The sequence below is a fragment of the Pristiophorus japonicus genome, chromosome 19 (assembly GCF_044704955.1).
Source record: "Pristiophorus japonicus isolate sPriJap1 chromosome 19, sPriJap1.hap1, whole genome shotgun sequence".
In the NCBI taxonomy this organism is placed as follows: Eukaryota; Metazoa; Chordata; class Chondrichthyes; family Pristiophoridae; genus Pristiophorus; species Pristiophorus japonicus.
Genome location: NC_091995.1, coordinates 81,543,342 through 81,569,248, shown reverse-complemented (window position 1 = coordinate 81,569,248; position 25,907 = coordinate 81,543,342). Strand labels below are relative to the sequence as shown.

General features: G+C 48.3%; 1 protein-coding gene across 1 annotated transcript in view; it reads left to right on the top strand.

Moving 5' to 3' along the window:
• Positions 1 to 25,907, top strand: part of LOC139230273 (transmembrane protease serine 6) — a 195,293-nt gene that overhangs the window by 167,554 nt on the left and 1,832 nt on the right. Inside the window, exons 15-17 of the mRNA XM_070862101.1 lie at positions 17,129 to 17,294; positions 18,406 to 18,677; positions 20,094 to 20,230. Coding sequence (XP_070718202.1) covers positions 17,129 to 17,294; positions 18,406 to 18,677; positions 20,094 to 20,230 — 575 coding nt within the window. The remainder of the gene's footprint in view (positions 1 to 17,128; positions 17,295 to 18,405; positions 18,678 to 20,093; positions 20,231 to 25,907) is intronic.

Here is a 25,907-nt window from a genome sequence, read left to right as displayed (position 1 = left end):
GATTTCCAAAAGGCATTCGATAAGGTGCCACACAAAAGGTTACTGCAGAAGATAAAGGTACGCGGAGTCAGGAGAAATGTATTAGCATGGATAGAGAATTGGCTGGCAAAGAGAAAGCAGAGAGTCGGGATAAATGGGTCCTTTTCGGGTTGGAAATCGGTGGTTAGTGGTGTGCCACAGGGATCGGGGCTGGGACCACAACTGTTTACAATATACATAGATGACCTAGAAGAGGGGACAGAGTGTAGTGTAACAAAATTTGCAGATGACACAAAGATTAGTGGGAAAGCGGGTTGTGTAGAGGACACAGAGAGGCTGCAAAGAGATTTAGATAGGCTAAGCGAATGGGCTAAGGTTTGGCAGATGGAATACAATGTCGGAAAATGTGAGGTCATCCACCTTGGAAAAAAAAACAGTAAAAGGAAATATTATTTGAATGGGGAGAAATTACAACATGCTGCAGTGCAGAGGGACCTGGGGGTCCTTGTGCATGAATCCCAAAAAGTTAGTTTGCAGGTGCAGCAGGTAATCAGGAAGGCAAATGGAATGTTGGCCTTCATTGCGAGAGGGATGGAGTACAAAAGCAGGGAGGTCCTGCTGCAAATGTATAAGGTATTAGTGAGGCCGCACCTGGAGTACTGCGTGCAGTTTTGGTCACCTTACTTAAGGAAGGATATACTAGCTTTGGAGGGGGTACAGAGACGATTCACGAGGCTGATTCCGGAGATGAGAGGGTTACCTTATGATGATAGATTGAGCAGACTGGGTCTTTACTCGTTGGAGTTCAGAAGGATGAGGGGTGATCTTATAGAAACATTTAAAATAATGAATGGGATAGACAGGATAGAGGCAGAGAGGTTGATCCACTGGTCGGGGAGACTAGAACTAGGGGGCACAACTACGGGGGAGCCAATTTAAAACCGAGTTGAGAAGGAATTTCTTCTCCCAGAGGGTTGTGAATCTGTGGAACTCTCTGCCCAAGGAAGCAGTTGAGGCTAGCTCATTGAATGTATTCAAATCACAGATAGATAGATTTTTAACTAATAAGGGAATTAAGGGTTACGGGGAGCGGGCGGGTAAGTGGAACTGAGTCCACGGCCAGATCAGCCATGATCTTGTTGAATGGCGGAGCAGGCTCGAGGGGCTAGATGGTCTACTCCTGTTTCTAATTCTATGTTCTTATGTTCTAATGAATGGCTAGACTAGTACTTTGTGGCCAACGAGCTGGACGGAGAAGGAAGCGCTGCAAAAAGGAGAGCGGTCCTCCTCACAGTCTGCAGGGCACCGACCTACAGTCTCATGAAGAATCTTCTGGCTCTGGTGAAACCCACAGATAAGTCGTATGAGGAGCTGTGTACACTGGTTCTGGAGCATCTTAACTCGAGGGAGAGCGTGCTGATGGTGAGGTATCGGTTCTACACGCGCCAGCGATCTGAAGGTCAGGAAGTGGCAAGCTACGTCGCCAAGCTAAGGCAACTTGCAGGACAATGTGAGTTTGATGGCTACCTGGAGCAGATGCTCAGAGACTTTTTTGTACTGGGCATTGGCTACGAGACCATCCTATGAAAACTTTTGACTGTAGAGACACCGACCCTCAGTAAGGCCATTGCGATAGCACAGGCGTTTATGTCCACCAGTAACACCAAACAAATCTCTCAGCACACAAGTGCTAGCAATGTTCATAAATTAACTGGAACTGTGTTTGCGAGCAGAAATGTACAGGGCAGAAACCACGAGTCTGCAACTACCAGCAGGCCTCAGGTGACCCAGATGACTCAGAGTCCCCAACAAAGGATGAATGCAAGGCAATTCACACCTTGTTGGCGTTTTGGAGGCTTCCATTCAGCCTATTCATGCGGCTTCAAAGGATATGTTTGCAAGAGCTGTGGAACAATGGGGCACCTCCAACGAACTTGCAGACGAGCTGCAAGCTCTGCAAAATCTGCTAACCAACATGTGGCAGAGGAAGATCGGTCCATGGTGGATCAAAGCAATTTCGAGCCTCAGAGAGAGGAGGCAGATGCTGAAGTACATGGGGTGCACACATTTTCGACGAAATGTCCAACTATAATGCTAAATATAAAATTGAATGGCTTACCCGTAGCCATGGAACTGGACACTGGCGCGAGCCAATCCATCATGAGTAACAAGATGTTTGAGAGACTGTGGTGCAACAAGGCACTCAGACCAGCCCTGAGCCCCATCCACATGAAACTGAGAACATACACCAAAGAGCTCATCACTGTCCTGGGCAGCGCCATGGTCAAGGTCACCTATGAGGGCACGGTGCATGAACTGCCACTCTGGATTGTCCCGGGCGATGGCCCCACACTGCTTGGAAGGAGCTGGCTGGGCAAATTCCGCTGGAACTGGGGTGACATCCGAGCGCTATCACATGTCGATGAGGCCTCATGTACCCAGGTTCTTAACAAATTTCCTTCCCTTTTTTAGCCAGGCATTGGAAACTTTTCCAGGGCGAAGGTGCGGATCCACTTGGTCCCAGAGGCACGACCCATTCACCACAAGGCGCGAGCGGTACCTCACATGATGAGGGAGAGAGTGGAAATCGAGCTGGACAGGCTGCAACACGAGGGCATCATCTCCCCAGTGAAATTCAGCGAGTGAGCCAGCCCGATTGTTCCAGTACTCAAAAGTGATGGCACTATCAGGATTTACGGCGATTATAAAGTAACTATTAATCGTTTCTCGCGACAGGACCAATTCCCGCTACCTAAGGCAGACGACCTATTTGCGATGCTGGCAGGAGGCAAGACGTTCACCAAACTCGACCTGACTTCGGCCTACATGACGCAGGAGCTGGAGGAGTCTTCGAAGGGCCTCACCTGCATCAACACGCACAAGGGACTGTTCATCTACAACAGATGCCCGTTTGGAATTCGGTCGCCTGCAGCGATCTTCCAGAGAAACAAGGAGAGCCTACTCAAGTCGGTACCACACAGGGTGGTTTTTCAGGACGACATATTGGCCACGGCCGGGACACCGTCGAGCACCTACAAGACCTGGAGGAGGTCCTCCAGCGACTGGATCGCGTAGGGCTGCGGCTGAAGAGGTCGAAATGCGTCTTCAAGGCAACAGAAGTGGAGTTTTTGGGGAGCAAGATCGCAACAGATGGCATTCGGCCCACAGACGCGAAGACAGAGGCTATCAGGAATACACCCAGGCCACAGAACGTCACGGAGCTGCGGTCGTTCCTGGGACTCCTCAACTATTTTGGTAACTTCCTACGGGGGTTAAGCACCCTCTTAAGAGCCCCTACATGTGTTATTGCGTAAAGTTGAGAACTGGGTATGGGGGAAAAAAAAAAAAGTAATTGCTTTTGAGAAAGCCAGAAACGTTTTATGCTCCAACAAGCTGCTTGTATTGTATAACCCGTGTAAAAGACTTGTGCTAGCATGTGATGCGTCGTCGTACGGAGTCGGGTGTGTATTACAACAAGCTAACGTTGCGGGGAAATTGCAACCTGTCGCCTATGCCTCCAGGAGCTTGTCTAAGGCTGAGAGGGCCTACAGCATGATTGAGAAAGAGGCATTAGCGTGTGTGTTCGGGGTAAAGAAAATGCATCAGTACCTGTTTGTCCTCAAATTTGAGCTGGAAACCGATCACAAGCCCCTTATATCCCTGTTCGCTGAAAACAAGGGGATAAATACTGATGCCTCAGCCCGCATACAAAGGTGGGCACTCGCGCTATCAGCATATAACTATACCATCCACCACAGGCCAGGCACCGAGAACTGTGCGGATGCTCTCAGTCGGCTACCATTGCCCACCACGGGGGTGGAAATGGCGCAGCCTGCAAACTTGTTGATGGTGGCACAGCCCGCAAACTTGTTGATGGTCATGGAAGCGTTTGAAAATGATAAATCAACTTTCACGGCCCAGCAGATTAGGACTTGGACCAGCCAAGACCCTCTGCTGTCTCTAGTAAAAAACTGTGTGCTGCATGGGAGCTGGGCCATTATCCCCGTTGAAATGCAAGAGCTAATCAAGCCGTTCCAGCAGCGAAAGGACGAACTGTACATTCAGGCAGACTGCCTGTTGTTGGGTAACCACAAAAAGGGCAGGGAGACGTTCATCTCGGATCTCCACAGCACACACCCGGGTATAGTAATGATGAAAGCGATAGCCAGATCCCACGTGTGGTGGCCCGGTATCAACTCTGACTTAGTGTGTGTACTCAGTTGAGCAACGCGCCCAGAGAGGCACCACTAAGTTTGTGGTCCTGGCCCTCCAGACCATGGTCAAGGATCCATATCGACTATGCGGGCCCGTTTCTCGGTAAAATGTTCCTGGTGGTGGTGGATGCTTTTTCAAAATGGATTGAATGTGAAATAATGTCGGGAAGCACCGCCACCGCCACCATTGAAAGCCTGAGGACCATGTTTGCCAACCACGGCCTGCCTGACATATTGGTCAGTGACAACGGGCCATGTTTCACCAGTGCCAAATTTAAAGAATTCATGACCCGCAATGGGATCAAACATGTCACCTCGACCTGTTTAAACCAGCCTCCAATGGGCAGGCAGAGCGGGCAGTACTAACAATCAAACAGAGCCTTAAATGAGTCACAGAAGGCTCACTCCAAACTCGCCTGTCCCGAGTACTGCTCAGCTACCGCACGAGACCCCACTCATTCACAGGGGTGCTCCCGGCTGAGCTACTCATGAAAAGGACACTTAAAACCAGACTCTCGCTGGTTCACCCCAACCTTCATGATCAGATAGAGAGCAGGCGGCAGCAACAAAATGTAAACGATGGTCGCGCCACTGTGTCATGGGAAATTGATCTGAATGACCCTGTGTATGTGCTAAACTATGGACATGGTCCCAAGTGGATTGCGGGCACAGTGGTAGCTAAAGAAGCGAGTAGGGTGTTTGTAGTCAAACTAGACAATGGACGAATTTGCAGAAAGCACCTGGACCAAACGAGGCTGCGGTTCACAGGCTGCCCTGAACAACCCAAGGCAGACACCACCTTTTTCGAGCCCACAACACACACCCAAAGGATCAACGACACCACCCCGGACCAGGAAATCGAACCCATCACGCCCAACAGCCCAGCAAGGCCAGGTTCACCCAGCAGCCCTGCAGGGTCAACAACACGCCAGCCCAGCGAGGGCACAGCCAACACACCAGAACAGACATTTGTACCGAGGCGGTCCACCAGGGAAAGAAAGGCTCCCGACCACCTCACCTTGTAAATAGTTTTCACTTTGACTTTGGGGGGGAGTGATGTTGTGTATCTGTAAAGCATGCACTCCCATGTTCCGGCACCAGGGAGCGCATCCCCTGAAGTCCCAAGGGATCCCAGCATCCCTTGGGGGCACTGTATATAAGCCAGCCCCTAAGGCCTGTTCCTCATTCTGGAGTGTCTTAATAAAGACTGAGGTCACTGTTACTTTAACCTCCCTGTGTCCAGTCTCATCTGTGTTAGGAACAAAATAGGAGTGGTTGAAGCGAATAGTATATAGATGCATTTAAGGGGAGGCCAGATAAGCATATGAGAGAGAAGGGAATAGAGGGTCATGCTGATAGATTTAGATGAGGAAAAGCGTGAGGAAGCTCGAGTGAAGCATAGACGCCTGCATGGACTGATTGGGCCGAATGTATGTAATCCCATATTTGTTCCTGGTAAATGGGCGTCGTTGGCAAGGCCGGCATTTATTGCCCATCCCTAATTGCCCCTTGAGAAGGTGGTGGTGAGCCGCCTTCTTGAATCGCTGCAGTCCGTGTGGTGAAGGTGCTCCCACAGTGCTGTTAGGGAGGGAGTTCCAGGATTTTGACCCAGCGACGATGAAGGAACAGCGATATATTTCTAAAGTCAGGATGGGTTGCAACTTGGAGGGGAACTTGGAGGTGGTGGTGTTCCAATGCACCTGATGCCCTTGTCCTTCTAGATGGAAGAAGTGGTGGCTCGTGCAGTCCGAGAGTGAGAACCTTTTGTTGACCCCATTCCCTTCTCTTACTCCTCCTCTCCTGGGTGGTTCCACAGTGAGCAGCCCATCCCCAACCCGTGTGAGTCCAAGCAGTGTCAGCGGGATATTCGACATGGAGAACCACCAGAGCTGAACCTGATCCTGCCCACACCCAACATTCCCTCAGCATGTACATTCCAGCAAAGTTACAAGATACCAGCGAGGATTGCCACATCTGATTAACTTTCCCCCTCTGTAACCCACTTATTTGTAATGCATTCTGGGGATGTGGGCGTCGCTAGCAAGGCCGGCATTTATCGCCCATCCCTAATTGCCTTTGAGAAGGTTTGGTGAGCCGCCGCCTTGAACCGTAGCAGTCCGTGTGGTGAAGGTACTCCCACAGTGCGGTTAAGGAGGGAGTTCCAGGATTTTGACCCAGCGACCATGAAGGAACGGCTCATTTTTTTAAATTTCAAAATATACTTTATTCATATAAAAATTTGCACAATACATTGGAAGACAGTTGAGTGCATTTGGATGCGGTCAGCAATTCCATACAATACATTTGGATGCTGACGGCAGTTCCGTTCAATTCATTTGCATCCTTTACATTTCGAGGTACATTTCAGTACAATCCAGGATACATTGTAATACAGTCATCATATTAAATTACTAATGGCACTATACGGTACACGGAATGGGTGAGGGTACAGTTACATTTCTTTGCAACATACATTACTAAACAGAGCTTGCATTATACATGGCACTACATAGGTTTTTTTCAGATCACGGTGCTCTATGTGTACAAAAAGTTTACAAGTACAGCCCGAGGGGGGTTTGTACTGATTCCATCCCCTGGGTTTACCGTGGCGGAAGGGCTTTAAACTGTGATCCTTCCCCACCGTGCCTTTACGGCAACTGCACCAATTTTTAGTGCGTCCCTCAGCACGTACTCCTGGATCTTGTATTGCGCCAGTCTGCAACACGCAGATGTGGACATCTCCTTGCTCTGGAAGACCAGCAAGTTTCAGCAAGATCAAAGAGCGTCTTTCACCGAGTTGATGGCACCTCCAGCAGCAGATGATGTCTGTCTCCGTGTGTGTCCCTATTAAGGATGTCATCGCAGTGCATTTGGAAAGAGGTAATATGATAGGTCCAAGTCAGCATGGATTTGTGAAAGGGAAATCATGCTTGACAAATCTTCTGGAATTTTTTGAGGATGTTTCCAGTAGAGTGGATAAGGGAGAACCAGTTGATGTGGTATATTTGGACTTTCAGAAGGCTTTCGACAAGGTCCCACACAAGAGATTAATGTGCAAAGTTAAAGCACATGGGATTGGGGGTAGTGTGCTGACATGGATTGAGAACTGGTTGTCAGACAGGAAGCAAAGAGTAGGAGTAAATGGGGACTTTTCAGAATGGCAGGCAGTGACTAGTGGGGTACCGCAAGGTTCTGTGCTGGGGCCCCAGCTGTTTACACTGTACATTAATGATTTAGACGAGGGGATTAAATGTAGTATCTCCAAATTTGCGGATGACACTAAGTTGGGTGGCAGTGTGAGCTGCAAGGAGGATTCTATGAGGCTGCAGAGCGACTTGGATAGGTTAGGTGAGTGGGCAAATGCATGGCAGATGAAGTATAATGTGGATAAATGTGAGGTTATCCACTTTGGTGGTAAAAACAGAGAGACAGACTATTATCTGAATGGTGACAGATTAGGAAAAGGGCAGGTGCAAAGAGACCTGGGTGTCATGGTACATCAGTCATTGAAGGTTGGCATGCAGGTACAGCAGGCGGTTAAGAAAGCATGGCCTTAATAGCGAGGGGATTTGAGTACAAGGGCAGGGAGGTGTTGCTACAATTGTACAGGGCCTTGGTGAGGCCACACCTGGAGTATTGTGTACAGTTTTGGTCTCCTAACCTGAGGAAGGACATTCTTGCTATTGAGGGAGTGCAGCGAAGGTTCACCAGACTGATTCCCGGGATGGCGGGACTGACCTATCAAGAAAGACTGGATCAACTGGGCTTGTATTCACTGGAGTTCAGAAGAATGAGAGGGGACCTCATAGAAACGTTTAAAATTCTGACGGGGTTAGACAGGTTAGATGCAGGAAGAATGTTCCCAATGTTGGGGAAGTCCAGAACCAGGGGACACAGTCTAAGGATAAGGGGGAAGCCATTTAGGACCGAGATGAGGAGGAATTTCTTCACCCAGAGAGTGGTGAACCTGTGGAATTCTCTACCACAGAAAGTTGTTGAGACCAATTCACTAAATATATTCAAAAAGGAGTTAGATGAAGTCCTTACTACTAGGGGAATCAAGGGGTATGGTGAGAAAGCAGGAATGGGGTACTGAAGTTGCATGTTCAGCCATGAACTCATTGAATGGCGGTGCAGGCTAGAAGGGCCGAATGGCCTACTCCTGCACCTATTTTCTATGTTTCTATGTTTCTAACAGCCCGTAGAGCACAGAGTCCTGTATTACGGAGCTGCTTGGGATGAACCTCGACAGCAACCACTCCATCTCCAACCAAACCTGCCTTGCGAAGGCGCAATCCTGAAGGAGATGGATGACTGTCTCATCCGCATCGCAGCCAACTCGGGGGCACCGTGCCGTGTTGCTGAGACGTCGGCTGTGCATGAAGGAATGACGGGTCGGGCCCTCCTCACCGCCAACCAAGCTACGTCTTGGTGCTTGTGTGAAAGCTCTGGCGATGAGACGTTCTGCCAGACGAGTTTGACAGTCCGCTCAGGGAACCACCCGACAGGGTTCCCCCCTCTCCTTCTTTCGTAGAGCATTCAGGACCTTATGTGCTGACCACTGCTCTATGGCCTGTGGTCAAAGGGGTTTTTTGTGAAAAACTTTATCACGAAGGACAGGTGGACAGGCATGGTTCAACTGGTGGGGGCGTTTAGCGGCAGCGTGACCAGATCCATCCTTCGCAACAATGGGGACAGGTAGTGACACTTGGTGTTTGGGTACGGGGGGTCTGTGCACAGCTTGATGCAGCCGCACACAAAGGTGGCCATCAGGATGAGGGCCACGTTCGGAACATCCTTTCCTCCACTGTCCAGAGATTTGTACATTGTGTCTCTGTGGACACGTTCCATTTTGGATCTCCAGACAAAGTGGAAGACGGCCCGGGTGACTGCCGCAGCACAGGAGCGAGGGATGGGCCAGACCTGTGCCACATGCAGCAACCCCGAGAGCACCTCACTCCTGATGACCAGGTCCTTTCCTGCCATGGAGAGGGAGCGCAGCTTCCACCATCCCAGTGTTTGCTTCACTTTGGCAGTACGCTCTTCCCAGTTTTTGGCGCACGCCCCGTCTGCTCCGAACCATATTCCCAACACCTTAAGGTAATCTGGCTTAACGGTGAAGGGAATAAAGGATCGGTCGGCCCAGTTGCCAAAGAACATGGCCTCGCTTTTGCTGCGATTGACCTTCGCTCCCGAGGCCAGTTCAAACTGGTCGCAGATTGTGAGTAATCTGCGGACCGACTGCGGATCCGAGCAAAAGATGGCCACGTCATCCATGTACAGGGAGGTCTTGACCTGAGCGCCTCCGCTGCCTGGGATCGTCACCCCTCTAATGCTCGCATCCTTCCTGATGGACTCGGCAAAGGGTTCGATACAGCACACAAACAAGACAGAGGAGATGGGACTGCCTTGCCTGACTCCAGATCTGATCGGAAAGCTTTCAGTTTCCCACCCGTTGATTAGAACTGTGCTACTGGTGTCTGTGTAGAGCAGTTGGATCCAATTGCGGATACCCTCCCCAAACCCCATCTTGGAGAGCATATCCATCAGGTACATGTGCGATATCCTGTCAAAGGCCTTCTCCTGGTCCAAGCTGATTAAACAGGTGTCCACCCTCCTGTCCCGCACGTAGGCGATCGTATCCCTGGATCACCAACTCAAGAGCAGACTTGACCCTGTTGGCGATGACCTTTGACAGGATCTTGTATTCCACATTGAACAGCGAGATGGGCCGCCAGTTTTTGATTTCCTCCCTATCCCCCTTCTGCTTGTAGATAAGGGTGATGATGCCTTTCCTCATCGATTCTGACCAGAAGCATACCCCCGTACCCTTCCAGCAGGTCTGGGCCCATCCGGTCCCACAGAGCGAATACAACTCGACCGGTAAGCCGTCGCTTCTGGGAGTTTTACTCGTCGCAAGGGACCGGATGGCCTTTGTCATCTCGTCCAGAGTTAGCGGGTGGTCCAGACTCTCCCGCTCGCTGTTGTCTAAGACCTCTGAGATAGACGACAGGATTGACTGGGAGGCCGCGCGGTCTGTGGGCTTGACGTCGTACAGCCCGGCATAGAAGGATTTGCTGATGCTCAGCATATCGGGCTGTGAAGACGTCACAGAACCATCTTCTTCCTTTCGGCTGCTGATCACAGAGCTTCCCCTGTGTACCTTTTGGACGAAGAAAAACGAACATGTCTCATTCTGCTCGACGGAGCGGACTCTGGAGTGGAAAATGATTTTGGAGGACTCTGAGGCAAAGAGCGAGGCTTGCTGGCCCTTCACCTCTTCGAGTTCCTCCGTGACATCGACCCCCATCGACTGCAATAGGAGCAGGTTTTGCATACTCTTCTGGAGTTGGGACAATTCCCTCTGTCTCCCTCTCACCTCTTGAACACCTTTGAGGATGAAGAACCTCTTGATGTTTGTCTTGATTGTTTCCCACCAGTGCATCGGGGAATCGCAGAGGGGTTTTACGGTTCTCCAACCTTTGTAATCCCTCTCGAGTTCCTCAATGTTTTCCGAGGTCAACAGTTTCACGTTGAGCTTCCATATCCCTCTGCCAACTTTCTGGTTTTCCTGTGGGTGACAGTCGGCCAGTCAGAGAAGAACACCGGCGTGACGTCGGTGGATCTGACTTTGAGCGTGTGGGACACAAACAGGAAGTCTATTCTGGAACGGACGGACCCGTCTGGTCTCGACCAGGTGTATCTGCGCGGTGCTCCGTCTGCAGGGTCGCACAGCTTGGCATCTTTTACCACATCCATCAGGAGTTTGGACGTGGCGTCCAGTTTGCTGTCGGCTCTGCTAGATCGTCCAGCCGCATCGATGATGCAGTTGAAATCACCGTCCAGAACGACCGATCTGGATGTCGCCAGCAGCAGTGGGAGCTGCTGGAGGAGGGCCAGCCGCTCGCTCCTGAGAGGCAAGGCATACACGTTAATTAGCCTTAGAGGAACATTTTTATACATTACATCTGCAACGAGGCCGCCCACCACCTCCTTAACTTTGGTGATGGTGAAGTGGCCTCCCCGCAGCAGAATGCCCAGGCCGGAGGAACGGCAATCGTTGCCTCCTGACCAGACGGATGGTCCGTGGGACCACCATTGCGACCACTGCCGGTAACTGCTGGAGTACGGCAGGCCGCACTCCTGCAAGAATAGCAGGTCTGCCTTGACCTTGGCAAGGTACCCCAAGGTGGAAACACATCGCGTAGTTGACTTAATGCTACGCATGTTAATGGATGCAATCTTTAAACCCATTTTTAAATTGGTGGTTACAGTCCACAAATTACACTTAGATCACGCAGTCCTTTGGCCCTGTGGCCTGTTCCCGTATACATAGGTTAACTTTAAACTTTTCTACTGCACCTTGACTGAGATATGGGTTGTTCTCTGCCTTGGGGATGGTTCGACCAGGGGACGCCAGCAATGTGGACAGGGGGTCCTCCATGTCAACTGGGCTGCCCTCGCCTGGTGTTGGTTGTTCCTTGTGTGCATTCCCTGTGGTGTCGTTGCTCACAGCGTTCTGGAGTTGGGGTGCATCTGTCACTTCATCACTCCCGGAGATCCGGAGCTGGACTGCGCTGGTGGCATTGGCGTGTTGCCTCTTCTTCTGCTGGTGGTAGTGAGGGCTTTTGCCTCGCCCTTCATCAGGATGAGCTGCAGCCACTGCTGTCCGCCGTGGACGGTAGCCGTCTTTTGCCTCTCGTTTCTGCAGGAGGCCCCTTTTCCTTTGACTTGCTGGCCTTCTTCTTCTTGTCGAGCTGCCATTCCTGTTTTCCTTCTGCCTCTGCTCCCTCCTCTTCCATGGACTCGGTGTCTCGGGGGGCACTTTCACTGCTGGGTGTTAGTGTCTGGCGGCTTGCCGTGGCAGACTTTCCTTCCTTCTCTCGGTCAGTGTCGAGTAGGGCAGTGGTTTGTTCGCACGGTGTCTTGGAGAGGAGGGAGGTGTAGGTCTCCTCTGGGGTGTTGCACTCCTCAGCTTTCTCCTCACGTGTCACCATGTTCTTTGCCGCCTGCGCATAGCTGAAATTCCGCTTGGGGCAGGCCTTGTACTGATGTCCAGCCTGACCACAAAGGTTGCAGCACTTGGTCTCTTTACAGTCCTTTGTCTGGTGTCCTTCCTTCTTGCAGGTGTCCAAGTCGCGAAGATGTGTGTGTGACTCGGAGAGGAGCTTAGAGGTGGTGGTTCTCCCATGCGCCTGCTGCCCTTGTCCTCCAAGGTGATGGCGGTCACGGGTTTGGGAGATGCTGCCAAAGGCACTGCCAACACGGCTAAGATCAGTTAATTTAGTATTGGACACCTGGGGCGTTGCTGGTAATATAACTCTATACCCCAACATGCCATGGATGTACCCATTGAGCTACTGGGAGCGTCTGAGTGAGTCCACAATCTGGTTGAGGCTAATCGGGATAACAAACGGAATAGTGTTGGATTATCTGATCTCAATCCGATGTAAAAGGATTAGAAACATAGAAAATAGGCGCAGGAGTAGGCCATTCGGCCCTTCGAACCTGCACCACCATTCAGTAAGATCATGGCTGATCATGAAACTTCAGTACCCCATTCCTGCTTTCTCTCCATACCCTTTGATCCCTTTAGCCGTAAGGGCCACATCTAACTCCCTTTAGAATATATCTAACGAACTGGCCTCAGCAACTTTCTGTGGCAGAGAGTTACACAGTTCACAATTCTCTGAGTCAAAAAGTTTCTCCTCATCTCAGTCCTAGATGGTTTACCCCTTATCCTTCGACTGTGACTCCTGGTTCTGGACTTCCCCAACAACGGGAACATTCGTCCTGCATCTAACCTGTCCAATCCTGTCAAAATTTTATGTTTCTATGAGATCCCCTCTCATTCTTCTAAATTCCAGTGAATATAAGCCTAGTCGATCCAGTCTTTCTTCATATGTCAGTCCTGCCATCCCGGGAATCAGTCTGGTGAAATTTCGCTGCACTCCCTCAATGGCAAGAATGTCCTTCCTCAGATTAGGAGACCAAAACTGTGCACAATATTCAAGATGTGGCCTCACCAAGACCCTGTACAACTGCAGTAAGACCTCCCTGCTCCTCTACTTAATTAAGGATAGTGTTAAATCCATGGAAGAGGCATATAAATTGGCCAGAAAAAACAGCAAACCTGAGGACTAGGAGAAATTTAGATTCAGCAGAGGAGGACAAAGGGTTTAATTAAGAGGGGGAAAATAGAGTACGAGAAGAAGCTTGCTGGGAACATAAAAACTGACTGCAAAAGCTTCTATAGATATGTGAAGAAAAAAAGATTAGTGAAGACAAATGTAGGTGCCGTGCAGTCGGATTCAGGTGAATTTATAATGGGGAACAAAGAAATGGCAGACCAATTGAACAAATACTATGGTTCTGTCTTCACAAAGGAAGACACAAATAACCTTCCGGAAGTACTAGGAGACCGAGTGTCTAGTGAGAAGGAGGAACTGAAGGATATCCTTATTAGGCGGGAAATTGTGCTAGAGAAATTAAAGGCCAATAAATCCCCGGGGCCTGATAGTCTGCATCCAAGAGTACTTAAGAGAGTGGCCCGAGAAATAGTGGATGCATTGGTGATCATTTTCCAACAGTCTATCAACTCTGTATCAGTTCCTATGGACTGGAGGGTAGCTAATATAACACCATTGTTTAAAAAGAAAGGGAGAGAGAAAGCGGGTAATTCTAGACCGGTTAGCCTGACATCAGTAGTGGGTAAAATGTTGGAATCAATTATTAAGGATGAAATAGCAGCGCATTTGGAAAGCAGTGACAGGATCGGTCCAAGTCAGCATGGATTTATGAAAGGGGAACCATGCTTGACAAATCTTTTGGAATTTTTTGAGGATGTAACTAGCAGAGTGGACAAGGGAGAACCAGTGGATGTGGTGTATTTGGACTTTCAAAAGGCTTTTGACAAAGTCCCACATAAGAGAGTGCAAAATCAAAACACATGGTATTGGGGGTAATATACTGACGTGGATAGAGAACTGGTTGGCAGACAGGAAGCAGAGAGTCGGGATAAACAGGTTCTTTTCAGAATGACAGGCAGTGACTAGTGGAGTGCCGCAGGGCTCAGTGCTGGGACCCCAGCTCTTTACAATATATATCAATGATTTAGATGAAGGAATTGAGTGTAATATCTCCAAGTTTGCAGATGACACTAAACTGGGTGGCGGTGTGAGCTGTGAGGGGAACGCTAAGAGGCTGCAGGGTGAATTGGACAGGTTAGGTGAGTGGGCAAATGCATGGCAGATGCAGTATAATGTGGATAAACGTGAGGTTATCCACTTTGGGGGCAAAAATGCGAAGACAGAATATTATCTGAATGGCGGCAGATTTGGAAAAGGGTAGGTGCAACGAGACCTGGGTGTCATGGTACATCAGTCATTGAAAGTTGGCATACAGGTACAGCAGACGGTGAAGAAGACAAATGGTATGTTGGCCTTCATAGCTAGCAGATTTGAGTATAGGAGCAGGGAGGTGTTACTGCAGTTGTACAGGGCCTTGGTGAGGCCTCACCTGAAATATTGTGCTGAGTTTTGGTCTCCTAATCTAAGGAAGGACGTTCTTGCTATTGAGGGAGTGCAGCGAAGATTCACCAGAATGATTCCCGGGATGGCTGGACTGACATATGAGGAGAGATTGGATCAACTGGGTCTTTATACATTACAGTTTAGAAGAATGAGAGGGAATCTCATAGAAATAGATAAGATTCTGACGGGACTGGACAGGTTAGGTGCAGGAAGAATGTTCCCAATATTGGGGAAGTCCAGAACCAGGGGACACACTTTAAGGATAAGGGGTAGGCCATTTAGGACTGAGATGAGGAGAAACTTCTTTACTCAGAGAGTTGTTAACCTGTGGAATTCCCTGCCGCAGAGAGTTGTTGATGCCAGTTCATTGGAGTTAGATGTGGCCCTTACAGCTAAAAGGGATCAAGGGGTATGGAGAGAAAGCAGGAAAGAGTTACTGAGAGAATGCTCAGCCATGATCTTATTGAATGGTGGTGCAGGCTCAAAGGGCCGAATGGCCAACTCCTGCGCCTATTTTCTATGTTTCTATGTTACTATACTCAAATCCTCTCGCTATGAAGGCCAACATGACATTTGCCTTCTTCACCACCTGGTGTACCTGCATGCCAACTTTCAATGACTGATGTACCATGACACCCAGGTCTTGTTGCACCTCCCCTTTTCCTAATCTGTCACCATTCAGATAATATTCTGCCTCCCTGTTTTTGCCACCAAAGTGGATAACCTCACATTTAGCTACATTATACTGCATCTGTCATGCATTTGCCCACTCACCTAACCTGTCCAAGTCACCCTGCAGCCTCTTGGCATCCTCCTCACAGCTCACACTGTGTTGATCCAGTTGATCCAGTCTCTCCTCATATGTCAGTCCAGCCATCCCGGGAATCAGTCTGGTGAATCTTCACTGCACTTCCTCAATAGCAAGAACGTCCTTCCTTAGATTAGGAGTCCAAAACTGAACACAATATTCCAGCTTAGTGTCATCTTCAAATTTGGAGATATTACATTCAATTCCTTCATCCAAATCATTAATGCATATTGTAAATAGCTGGTGTCCCAGCACTGAACCTTGCGGTACCCCACTAGTCACTGCCTGCCATTCTGAAAAGGACTCGTTTATTGCTAATCTTTGCTTCCTGTCTGCCAACCAGTTCTCTATTCACGTCAATACATTACCCCCAATACCATGTACTTTAATTTTGCACACTAATCTCTTGTGTGGGACCTTGTCAAAAGTCTTTTGAAAGTCCAAATACACCACATCCACTGGTTCTCCCTTGTCCACTCTACTAGTTACATCCTCAAAAAACTCTAGAAGATTTGTCAAGCATGATTTCCCTTTCATAAATCCATGCTGACTTGGACCGATCTTGTCACTGCTTTCCAAATACGCTGCTATTACTTCTTTAATAATTGATTCCAACATTTTCCCCACTACCGATGTCAGGCTAACCAGTCTATAATTCCTTGTTTTTTCTCTCCCTCCTTTTTTAAAAAGTGGTGTTATATTAGCTACCCTCCAGTCCATAGGAATTGATCCAGAGTCTATAGAATGTTGGAAAATGACCACCAATGCATCCACTATTTCTAGAGCCACTTCCTTAAGTACTCTGGTCGGAAATTTGCGTGGGGACCCGATCCTGGCATGTGCACCAGGATTGTGCCGACTGATGACTTTATCGCCAACCCCACCAAAGTACCCAGAGTCGGTGGGAGGGCGGGTTATTACCATGGGCCGCTGTGCGTTGGGCACTCACACCCTCCAGATGCCTCTTAGTCCCCAGGTAGAAGCTGCTGTGCCTTCCTGACATCCGGTGGAGCAGGAGGGGGTGAGAGAGGAGACAGGGATGGAAATTGCCAGTCCTCTTCCCCTCCAGAAAACAATGGGTGTCCGTGGCTCAGTGGACAGCACTCTCGCCTGTGTCAGAAGGTTGCGGGTTCAAGTCCCATCCCAGGGCCTTGAGCACAAAAATCTAGACTGACACTCCCAGTGCAGTGCTGCGGGAGTGCTGCACTGTCAGAGGTGCCGTCTTTCGGATGAGACGTTAAACCGAGGCCCCGTCTGCTCTAACAAGGGGGACATAAAAGATCCTATGGGCACTGTTTTGAAGAAGAGCAGGGGAGTTACCCCGGTGTCCTGCGTTTGGGAGGTGCTGTCAAGGCATTGCCAACACAGATTATCGGGTCATTATCACATTGCTGTTTGTGGGAGCTTGCTGTGCGCAAATTGGCTGCCGCGTTTACCACATTACAGCAGTGACTACACTCCAAAAGTACTTCATTGGTTGTAAAGTGCTTTGCGATGTCTGGTGGTCATGAAAGGCGCTATATAAATGTAAGTCTTTTTTTTTAATCACGTTGTAAGCGAGACTTCAGATTAATGAGTTGGCTTTTCTTCTTCAGAGTGTGGCTTGCAAACTTCGATGAACAGAATTGTGGGTGGAACCAATTCCACCGAGGGCGAGTGGCCATGGCAGGCCAGTCTACAAGTTCAGAGCCTGCATATTTGCGGAGGTATTCTCATCAACGAGCATTGGGTGCTCTCTGCAGCTCACTGCTTCACTAGCAGGTAAATACAAACAGCAATGTCAAATTGTTGAAAAGATTGTTGAATTGACTGGTGGTAATTCTTCAATTCTTGTCACATCTATCGATCTCAGCCTTGAATATACTCAACGACTCAGCATCCACAGCCCTCTGGGGCAGAGAATTCCAAAGAATCACAAGCCCCTGAGTGAAGAAATTCCTCCTCATCCCAGTCTTAAATGGCCGACCCCTTATCCTGAGACTGTGTCCCCTAGTTCTAGATTCTCCAGCCAGAGAAAACATCTTCTCAGCATCTACCCTGTCAATCACTCTCAGAATTTTACATGTTTCAATGAGATCATCTCTCATGCTTCTACACTCCAAGGAATATAGGCCAATCTACTCAATATCTCCTCATAAAACAGCCCTCTCTAGGGATCAATTTAGTGAACCCTTGTTGCACTGTCCCTAAGGCAGGTATATCCTTCCTCAGATAAGGAAACCAAAACTGTGCACAATACTCCAGGTGCTGTCTCACCAAAGCCCTGTACAATTGTATCAAGACTTCCTTACTCTTACATAAGAACATAAGAAATAGGAGCTGGAGTAGGCCATTTGGCCCCTCGAGCCTGCTCCGCCATTCAATAAGATCATGGCTGATCTTCTACCTCAATATCCCTTAATTCCCTTCGTTCCCAAAAATTTATTGATCTCTGTCTTGAATATACTTAACGACTGAGTATCCAAAGCTCTCTGGGGTAGAGAATTCGAAAGATTCACAACCCTCTGAGTGAAGACATTTCTCCTCACCTCAGTCCTAAATGGCCAACCCCTTATTCTGAGACTGTGACCCCGTGTTCTAGATGCCCCAGCATTAATCATGTCAAACCCCTTAAGAATTTTGTATGTTTCAATTATATCACCTCTCATTCTTCCAAACTCTAGGGAATAATGGCCTAGTCTACGCAGTCTCTTGTACTCCAACCCCCTTGCAATAAAGGCCAACATGCCTTTTGCCTTCCTAATTTTATGGACATAAGGTTTGCACCTTACACCGTTCCATTTAGTGGGGTCCTGGCATTCAGCCCGGGACTAAACGCAAGTGGATTTTCAGGGCCATATAATTTAAAATTCCTTTCCATCCTTCCTTACAGTTATGCCCCACCAAAAGTTTGGACGGTGTACCTCGGAAAGTTCAAGCTGAATGTCAGCAGCAAAAATGAGCTGACCTTCAAGGTGTTAAAGATCATCTCCCACCCGTACTACGACGACGACACCTTCGACTATGACGTGGCTCTGCTCCAGTTAGACCAGCCTGTGCCCATAGTGCCAACCTCGTATCCAATCTGCCTACCCGCCAGGACGCACATCTTCGAACCAGACAAGGAATGTTGGGTCACAGGCTGGGGGAAAACCAAGGAAAGTGGTAAGTGACGCTGGAGGCCTAAGAACATGTGTGCATAAGAAATAGGAGCAGGAGTAGGCCATTCGGCCCCTCGAGCCTGATCCGCCATTCAATAAGATCATGGCTGATCTGATCTTGGCCTCAACTCCACTTCCCCGCCCGCTCCCCATAATCCTTGACTCCCCTATCGTTGAAAAATCTGTCTACCTCCACCTTAAATATATTCAATGACCCAGCCTCCACAGCTCTCTGGGGTAGAGAATTCCAAAGATTCACGACCCTCTGAGAGAAGAAATTCCTTCTCATGTCCGTTTTAAATGGGCGACCCCTTATTCTGGATCTCTGCCCCCTAGTTCTAGATTCCCTCACCAGGGGAAACATCCTCTCTGCATCTACCCTGTCAATCCCCCTCACAATCTTATATGTTTCAATAAGATCACCTCTCATTCTTCTAAACTCCAGTGAGTACAGACCCAACCTGCTCAACCTTTCTTCATAAGACAACCCCTTCATCTCTGGAATCAATCTTGTGAACCTTCTCTGAACTGTCTCCAATGCAAGTATATCAAAATAAGAAGACCAAAACTGTACGGAGTGCTCTAAGTCTGATCTTACCAACACCCTGTATAGTTGTAGCAGGACTTCTCTGCTTTTATACTCCATCCCCTTGCAATAAAGGCCAACATTCCATTTGCCTTCCTAACTGGCCAGACCTTCACTGTAGCCTTAGCTTTGTGTGCCGTTAGCTGCTCTGTTGAAACTGCTGCCCCACGGGCTGTGCGTCTGTCAGTGTAACTGCTCCAGTATCTATAGAGCTACCTGCTCAGTAAGACCAGCTTGCAAAGATATGGCCTCCGAGCTAAGAAGGGGTTAGCAGTGGGTTAAGGCCAGGGATGGGTGCAAAACAATTAGGACAAGTCAGACAGGCCCAAGTCAATAAAGAGCCCTGGGCTCTGCATATCCCACTTTCACTCTCAGTCTCGCACTCAAAGCAGTTGAATTCACGTGGTCTACAATTAAACAAATCAAGGAAGAGACTTGCATTTATATAGCGCCTTTCATGACCTCAGGACGTCCCAAAGCGCTTTACAGCCAATTAAGTACTTTTGGAGTGTAGTCGCTGTTGTAATGTAGGAAACGCAGCAGCTAATTCACACTCAGCAAGCTCCCATAAACAGCAATGGGATAATGACCAGATAGTTTGTTTTACAGATTAGCCCCGATCGAAATGAATGGTGGAACAAGCTCAAGGGGCTGAATGGCCTTCTCCTGTTCTTTCGTTGCTGATTCAAATGTTTGTTATTATTTTTTTAATCATTATGGCAGAGGCCATGATGTCGGTTCACTGTCAACGCAGGGAAGACGGGAGTCTGTGCTGAGCAATAAGGGCAGAAGGAATCAAAGATGACCATTCTTTCATTTATTCATTCCATTCAGGTTCCATTGCAAATGTTCTCCAGAAAGTGGATGTCAAGCTGGTTGATCAGGCTACTTGCAATAAAGCGTATTCCTACACCATCACTCCCAGAATGATCTGTGCTGGCTACGCTGAGGGGAAGAAGGATTCCTGTCAGGTACTGTGCAGTCGTTCCGTGTTTCAAGAAAACATTGCAGTCTTCTTGATAAACCCAGGTTCACAAGGTTGATTCCTGAGATGAAGGGGTTGTCTTATGAAGAAAGGTTGCACAGGTTGGGCCTGAACTCATTGGAGTTTAGAAGAATAAGAGATGATCTTATTGAAACATGTAAGATACTGAGATGCAGAGAGGATGTTTCCCCTCGTGGGAGAATCTAGAACTAGGGGGCATAGTTTAAGAATAAGGGGTCGCCCATTTAGAACTGAGATTAGGAGAATTTCTATTCTCAGAAGGTCGTAAATCTGTGGAATTCTCTGCCCCCGAGAGCTGTGGAGGCTGGGTTATTGAACATATTTATGGTGGAGATAGACAGATTTTTGAACAATAAGGGAGCGGGGAAGGAAGTGGAGCTGAGTCCATGATCAGATCAGCTATGATATTAAATGGCGGAGCTAGCTCAAGGGGCCAATGGCCTACTCCTGCTCCTATTTCTTATGTTCTTATGTTCAATGGAGACTGAGTTGGTCAAGGCAGCGTGTCACAGGTCTGTACATTCTCAATTCAGTTTCTGGTCTGTGGAGAGGCGGGAGAAGCTGGGACAGTTCTCCTTAGAGCAGAGAAGCTTACGGGGAAATCTGGCAGAGGTGTTCGAAATTATATGGGGATTTGTAAATGAGGAGAAACTGATTCCACTGACAGCAGTGTCAGTAACCAGAGGACACAGATTTAAAATAATTGGCAAAAGAACCAGAACTTATTCGTTCATGGGATGTGGGCGCCCCAGGCAAGACCAGCATTTATTGGGAGATATGAAGAATTTTGTTTACCACAGCGAGTTGTTGAGATCTGGAATGCGTTGCCTGAATGGGCGGTGGAAGCAAATTCAGTGGTAACTTTCAAAAGGGAATTGGATATATACTTAAAAATGAACAATTCACAGGGCTATGGGGAAAGAGCGCGAGAGTGGGACTAATTGGATCGCTCTTTCAAAGAATCGGCACAGGCACGATGGGCCGAATGGCCTCCTTGTCTGCTATATGATTCTAAGCTCACCAAACTCAGTCAGGGTTGTTGTTGTAGCACTGTAGGTATCGGTCCCTCTGTGTAAGCGAAGGGGAACTCAGCCATGTAGCTTGCTACTGATTATTGTCTAATGATCTCTGCTGGAAAGGGTGGATATTGGATGAGGAGTCAGACATCATTGGGCTCAACTGTAACGCCCTGTGGTTAAAAACCCGACTGACGTTCACTGTCTAAGAACATAAGAAATAGGAGCAGGAGTAGGCCATTCGGCCCCTCGAGCCTGTTCCGTCATTTAATAAGATCATGGCTGATCTGATCTTGGACTCAACTCTACTTCCCTGCCCGCTCCCCATAACCCTTGACTCCCTTATCATTCAAAAATCTGTTGATCTCCACCTTAAATATATTCAATGACCCAGCCTCCATGGCTCTCTGGGGCAGAGAATTCCACAGATTTACCACCCTCATCTCAGTTCTAAATGGGCAATCCCTTATTCGTAAACTATGCCCCCTAGTTCTAGATTCCCACACAAGGGGAAATGTCCTCTTTGCATCTCCCTGTCAAGTCCCCTCAGTATCTTATATGTTTCAATAAGATCACCTCTCATTCTTCTAAACTCCAATGAGTACAGGCCCAACCTGCTCAACCTTTCATCATAGGCTCACACATGGAGAAGGACAACTTTGGAAAGGTGCTGGAGACCACCTGGCACCCATGGAGCCGATCCCAACAGGGCTTGACAACTTTCAGAGGGGAGCGCGGGGGTGGGGAGGGGGGGAAATCTGGGATACAAAACTTTTTCCTGCGGTGACTTCCATCAAAGTACCTCTGCTGGTCGTCCTCTCTCAGCCCCTCAGTGTTTTCAGTATGGGCCTGGCAAGATCTAGCACTGGGCCACAGAGCAAGAGAAGGCCTCAAGCATCATCTCCGTCTGTACTGAGGGAGCTGATCGCAGCCACAGCGGGCTTAGAGAGGGATAAATAATCAGCTCAGAGTTGCCACACCCGAGCACTATCAGCAACTCTCGCCGAGAGTATGCATCTATGGTTGCCAAGCAACAACAGATTGATCCCTGGGATGAGAGGGTTGTCCTATGTGGTGAGATTGAGTAGATTGGGCCCATATTCTCTGGAGTTTATAAGAATGAGAGGTGATCTCATTGAAACATATAAAGTTCTGAGGGGGATTGACAGGGTAGATGGTGAGAGGTTGTTTCCCCTAGGTTGGAGAGTCTAGAACTAGGAGGCACAGTCTCAGGATAAGGGGTCGGCCATTTAGGACTGAGATGAGGAGGAATTTCTTCACTCAGTGGGTTGTGAATCTTTTGAATTCTTTACCAAGAGGGCTGTGGAGGCTGAGTCGTTGGTTATATTCAAGGCCGAGAGCGATAGGTTTTTGGCCTCTAGAAGAATGAAGCGATATGGGGATCGGGCGGGAAAGTGAAGTTGAGGTGAAGATCAGCCAAGATCAGGCTCGAGGGGCTAAATGGCCTACTCCTGCTCCTAATTCTTATGTTCTTATGTAAAGGCTGAGCCGTGATTGCTCTCTGGCCAAAAAAAAGAAAGAACTTGCATTTCTATAGCGACCTCAGGATGTTGCAAAGCGTTTTACAGCCAATGAAGTACTTTTGAGACGTAATCGCTGTTGTAATGTAGGAAATAGCCTTCTGTCCCTCAATGTCCAGGCACACACATGGAGAATGACCATTAGGCCAAGGTATTGGGGGGCTGCGTCACCAACAACAACTTCCATTTATATAGCGCCTTTAACGTTCCAAGATGCTTCACAGGAGCGATTATCAAACAATATTTGACACCGAGCCGCTATATAAATGCAAGTTGGTGTTGGTGACGCAGCCCCCTCAATACCTTGGCCTAATGGTCATTCTCCAAAATGCCGCAGTACAGCGGGACCTGGGAGTACGTGCATGAAACACAAAAGGATAGTATGCAGGTACAGCAAGTGATCAGGAAGGCCAATGGTATCTTGGGCTTTATATCAAAGGGGATGGAGTATAAAAGCAGGGAAGTCTTGCTACAGCTATATAAGGTATTGGTGAGGCCATACCTGGAATACTGCGTGCAGGTTTGGTTTCCATATTTACAAACGGATATACTTGCTTTGGAGGCTGTTCAGAGAAGGTTCACTAGGTTGATTCCGGGGATGAGAGGGTTGACTTATGAGGAAAGGTTGAGTAGGTTGGGCCTCTACTCATTGGAATTCAGAAGAATGAGAGGTGATCTTATCGAATCATGTAAGATTATGAGGGGGCTCGACAAGGTGGTTGCAGAGAGGATGTTTCCACTGATGGGGGAGACTAGAACTAGAGGGCAACTAGAACTAGAGGGCATGATTTTAGAATAAGGGGGCGCCCATTTAAAACAGAGATGAGGAGAAATTTCTTCTCTCAGAGGGTTGTAAATCTGTGGAATGCGCTGCCTCAGAGAGCTGTGGAAGCTGGGACATTGAATAAATTTAAAACAGAAATAGACAGTTTCTTAAACGATAAGGGGATAAGGGGTTATGGGGAGCGGGTGGGAAGTGGAGCTGAGTCCATGATCAGATTAGCCAAGATCTTATTGAATGGCGGAGCAGGCTCGAGGGGCCGTATGGCCTACTCCTATTTCTTATGTTCTTATGTGCTTATAAGGAGATATTAGGACAGGTGACCAAAAGTTTGGTCAGCGAGGTAAGTTTAAAGGAAAAGAGAGAGGTGGAGAGGTTTAGGGAGAGAATTCCGGAGCTTAGAGCCTCGGCAGCTGAAGGCACGGCCACCAATGGCAAGCGATCAGAATTGGAGGAGCGTAGAGATGTCGGACGATTGTAGGCAACAGACATGATGGGCCAAATGGCCTCCTTCTGTGCCGTAAATGTCTATGATTCTGATATTTAAGCCGCACGAGCGCTCTACAGTGAGACAGCTTTTAAATACAAAAACCGTGCAGGCGTGAGAACATTGGTTGTAGGGCCGGAAGAGGTTACAGAGATGGGGAGGGGCGAGGCCATGGAGGGATTTGACCGCAAGAATGAGAACTTTAAAATCGCGGCGTTGCCAGATGGGGAGCCAATGTCAGTGGGAAAGCACAGGGGTGATGGGGGAACAGGACTTGGTGCAAGTGTGTGCGCGAGTTGCCAGAGTGAGTCAGGAGAGGAGGGGAGAGATTGGAAGGAGAAAAACGCTCAGAGTTACTTATCTGCACATGTTAAATATCAGTAATGGAAGAATTCTCTCCAAACTGTGTGTGTGTCGTGGGGCGGAGGGGGGGGATGGGGGGGTGAGCGGTCAGTGTTGTTAAAGTAAACAGAGCTTTCAAGGATAAATGATTACCCAAGTGATCAAAAGTGCAACTGGTATGCTGCCACATAGATCTTTTCTGAGAACATTTGCACTCATTCAAACAGGCTCAAACATAGACAACTGAACTCGATTTTCTGTCAAAATTCTCTTTATCTTTGCATGACTGTTTTTAAGTTGTGGTTTTTGCCTATCTCTCTTGATCTAACAACTATTTCTGTGCCTGGTCTATCACTTCTCTCCAATCTCCCTCCCCAGCTCGCTTTCTCTTCTTCGTCTAGTTCATTTTAACCTTCTCGTGAGTTTTACGCCCGCCAGTCCGAGGGATATTAGTGGGACCTTTTCCATTTTGGGGGGTGGGGGGGCAATCTGAGCGTCAAGCACTCCCAGGTCGGATATAAGCAGCGTTCTGGCACTGCTTCACGAGGTCCCGCACAGGCCCGCTCGCGTGGAAATGTGAACGGGCCGCCCAGCCAGTTAAAGGGTTGGTGCAGGGAATAAAAAAGTTAGGGGGAACAGTGGATCTAAGACAATTAAATAAGAAAGAAAGACTTGCATTTATAAAGCGCCTTTCACGATCATCTTAAAGTACTTTACAGCCAATTAAGTACTTTTGGAGTGTAGTCACTGGTGTAAAGTCAGAAACACGGCAGCCAATTTGCAAGCTCCCACAAATATGAGATTGGGAAATGTTGGTGATCAGAGGGACTTGGGAGTCCTTGTACACAAATCACTGAAAGTTAACATGCAGGAACAGCAAGCAATTAAGAAAGCAAATGGTATGTTGGCCTTTATTACAAGAGGATTTGGATATAAGAGTAAAGACATCTTATTGCAATTATATAGGGCCTGGTGAGACTGCACCTGGAGTATTGTGCACAGTTTTGGTTTCCTTACCTGAGGAAGGATATACTTGCCATTGAGAGAGTGCAACAAAAGCTCATCAGACTGATTCCTGGGATGGGTGGATTGTCCTATGAGGAGAGATTGAGTAGACTAGACCTATATTCTCAGTTTCGAAGAATGAGAGGTGATCTCATTGAAACATACAAAATTCTTTCAGGGCTTGACAGGGTAGATGCAGGGAGGATGTTTCCTCTGGCTGGGGAGTCTGGAACCAGGGTCACAGTCTCAGAATAAGGGGTCAGCCATTTAGGACTGAGATAAGGAGAAACTTCTTCACTCATAGGGTGGTGAATCTTTGGAATTCTCTACCCCAGAGGGCTGTGGAGGCTCAGTCTCAGAGATCGATAGGTTTTTGAATATTAAGGGGATCATGGGATATGGGGACAGTGCAGGAAAGTGGAGTTGAGGTAGAAGATCAGTCATGATCTTATCGAATGGTGGAGGGGCCG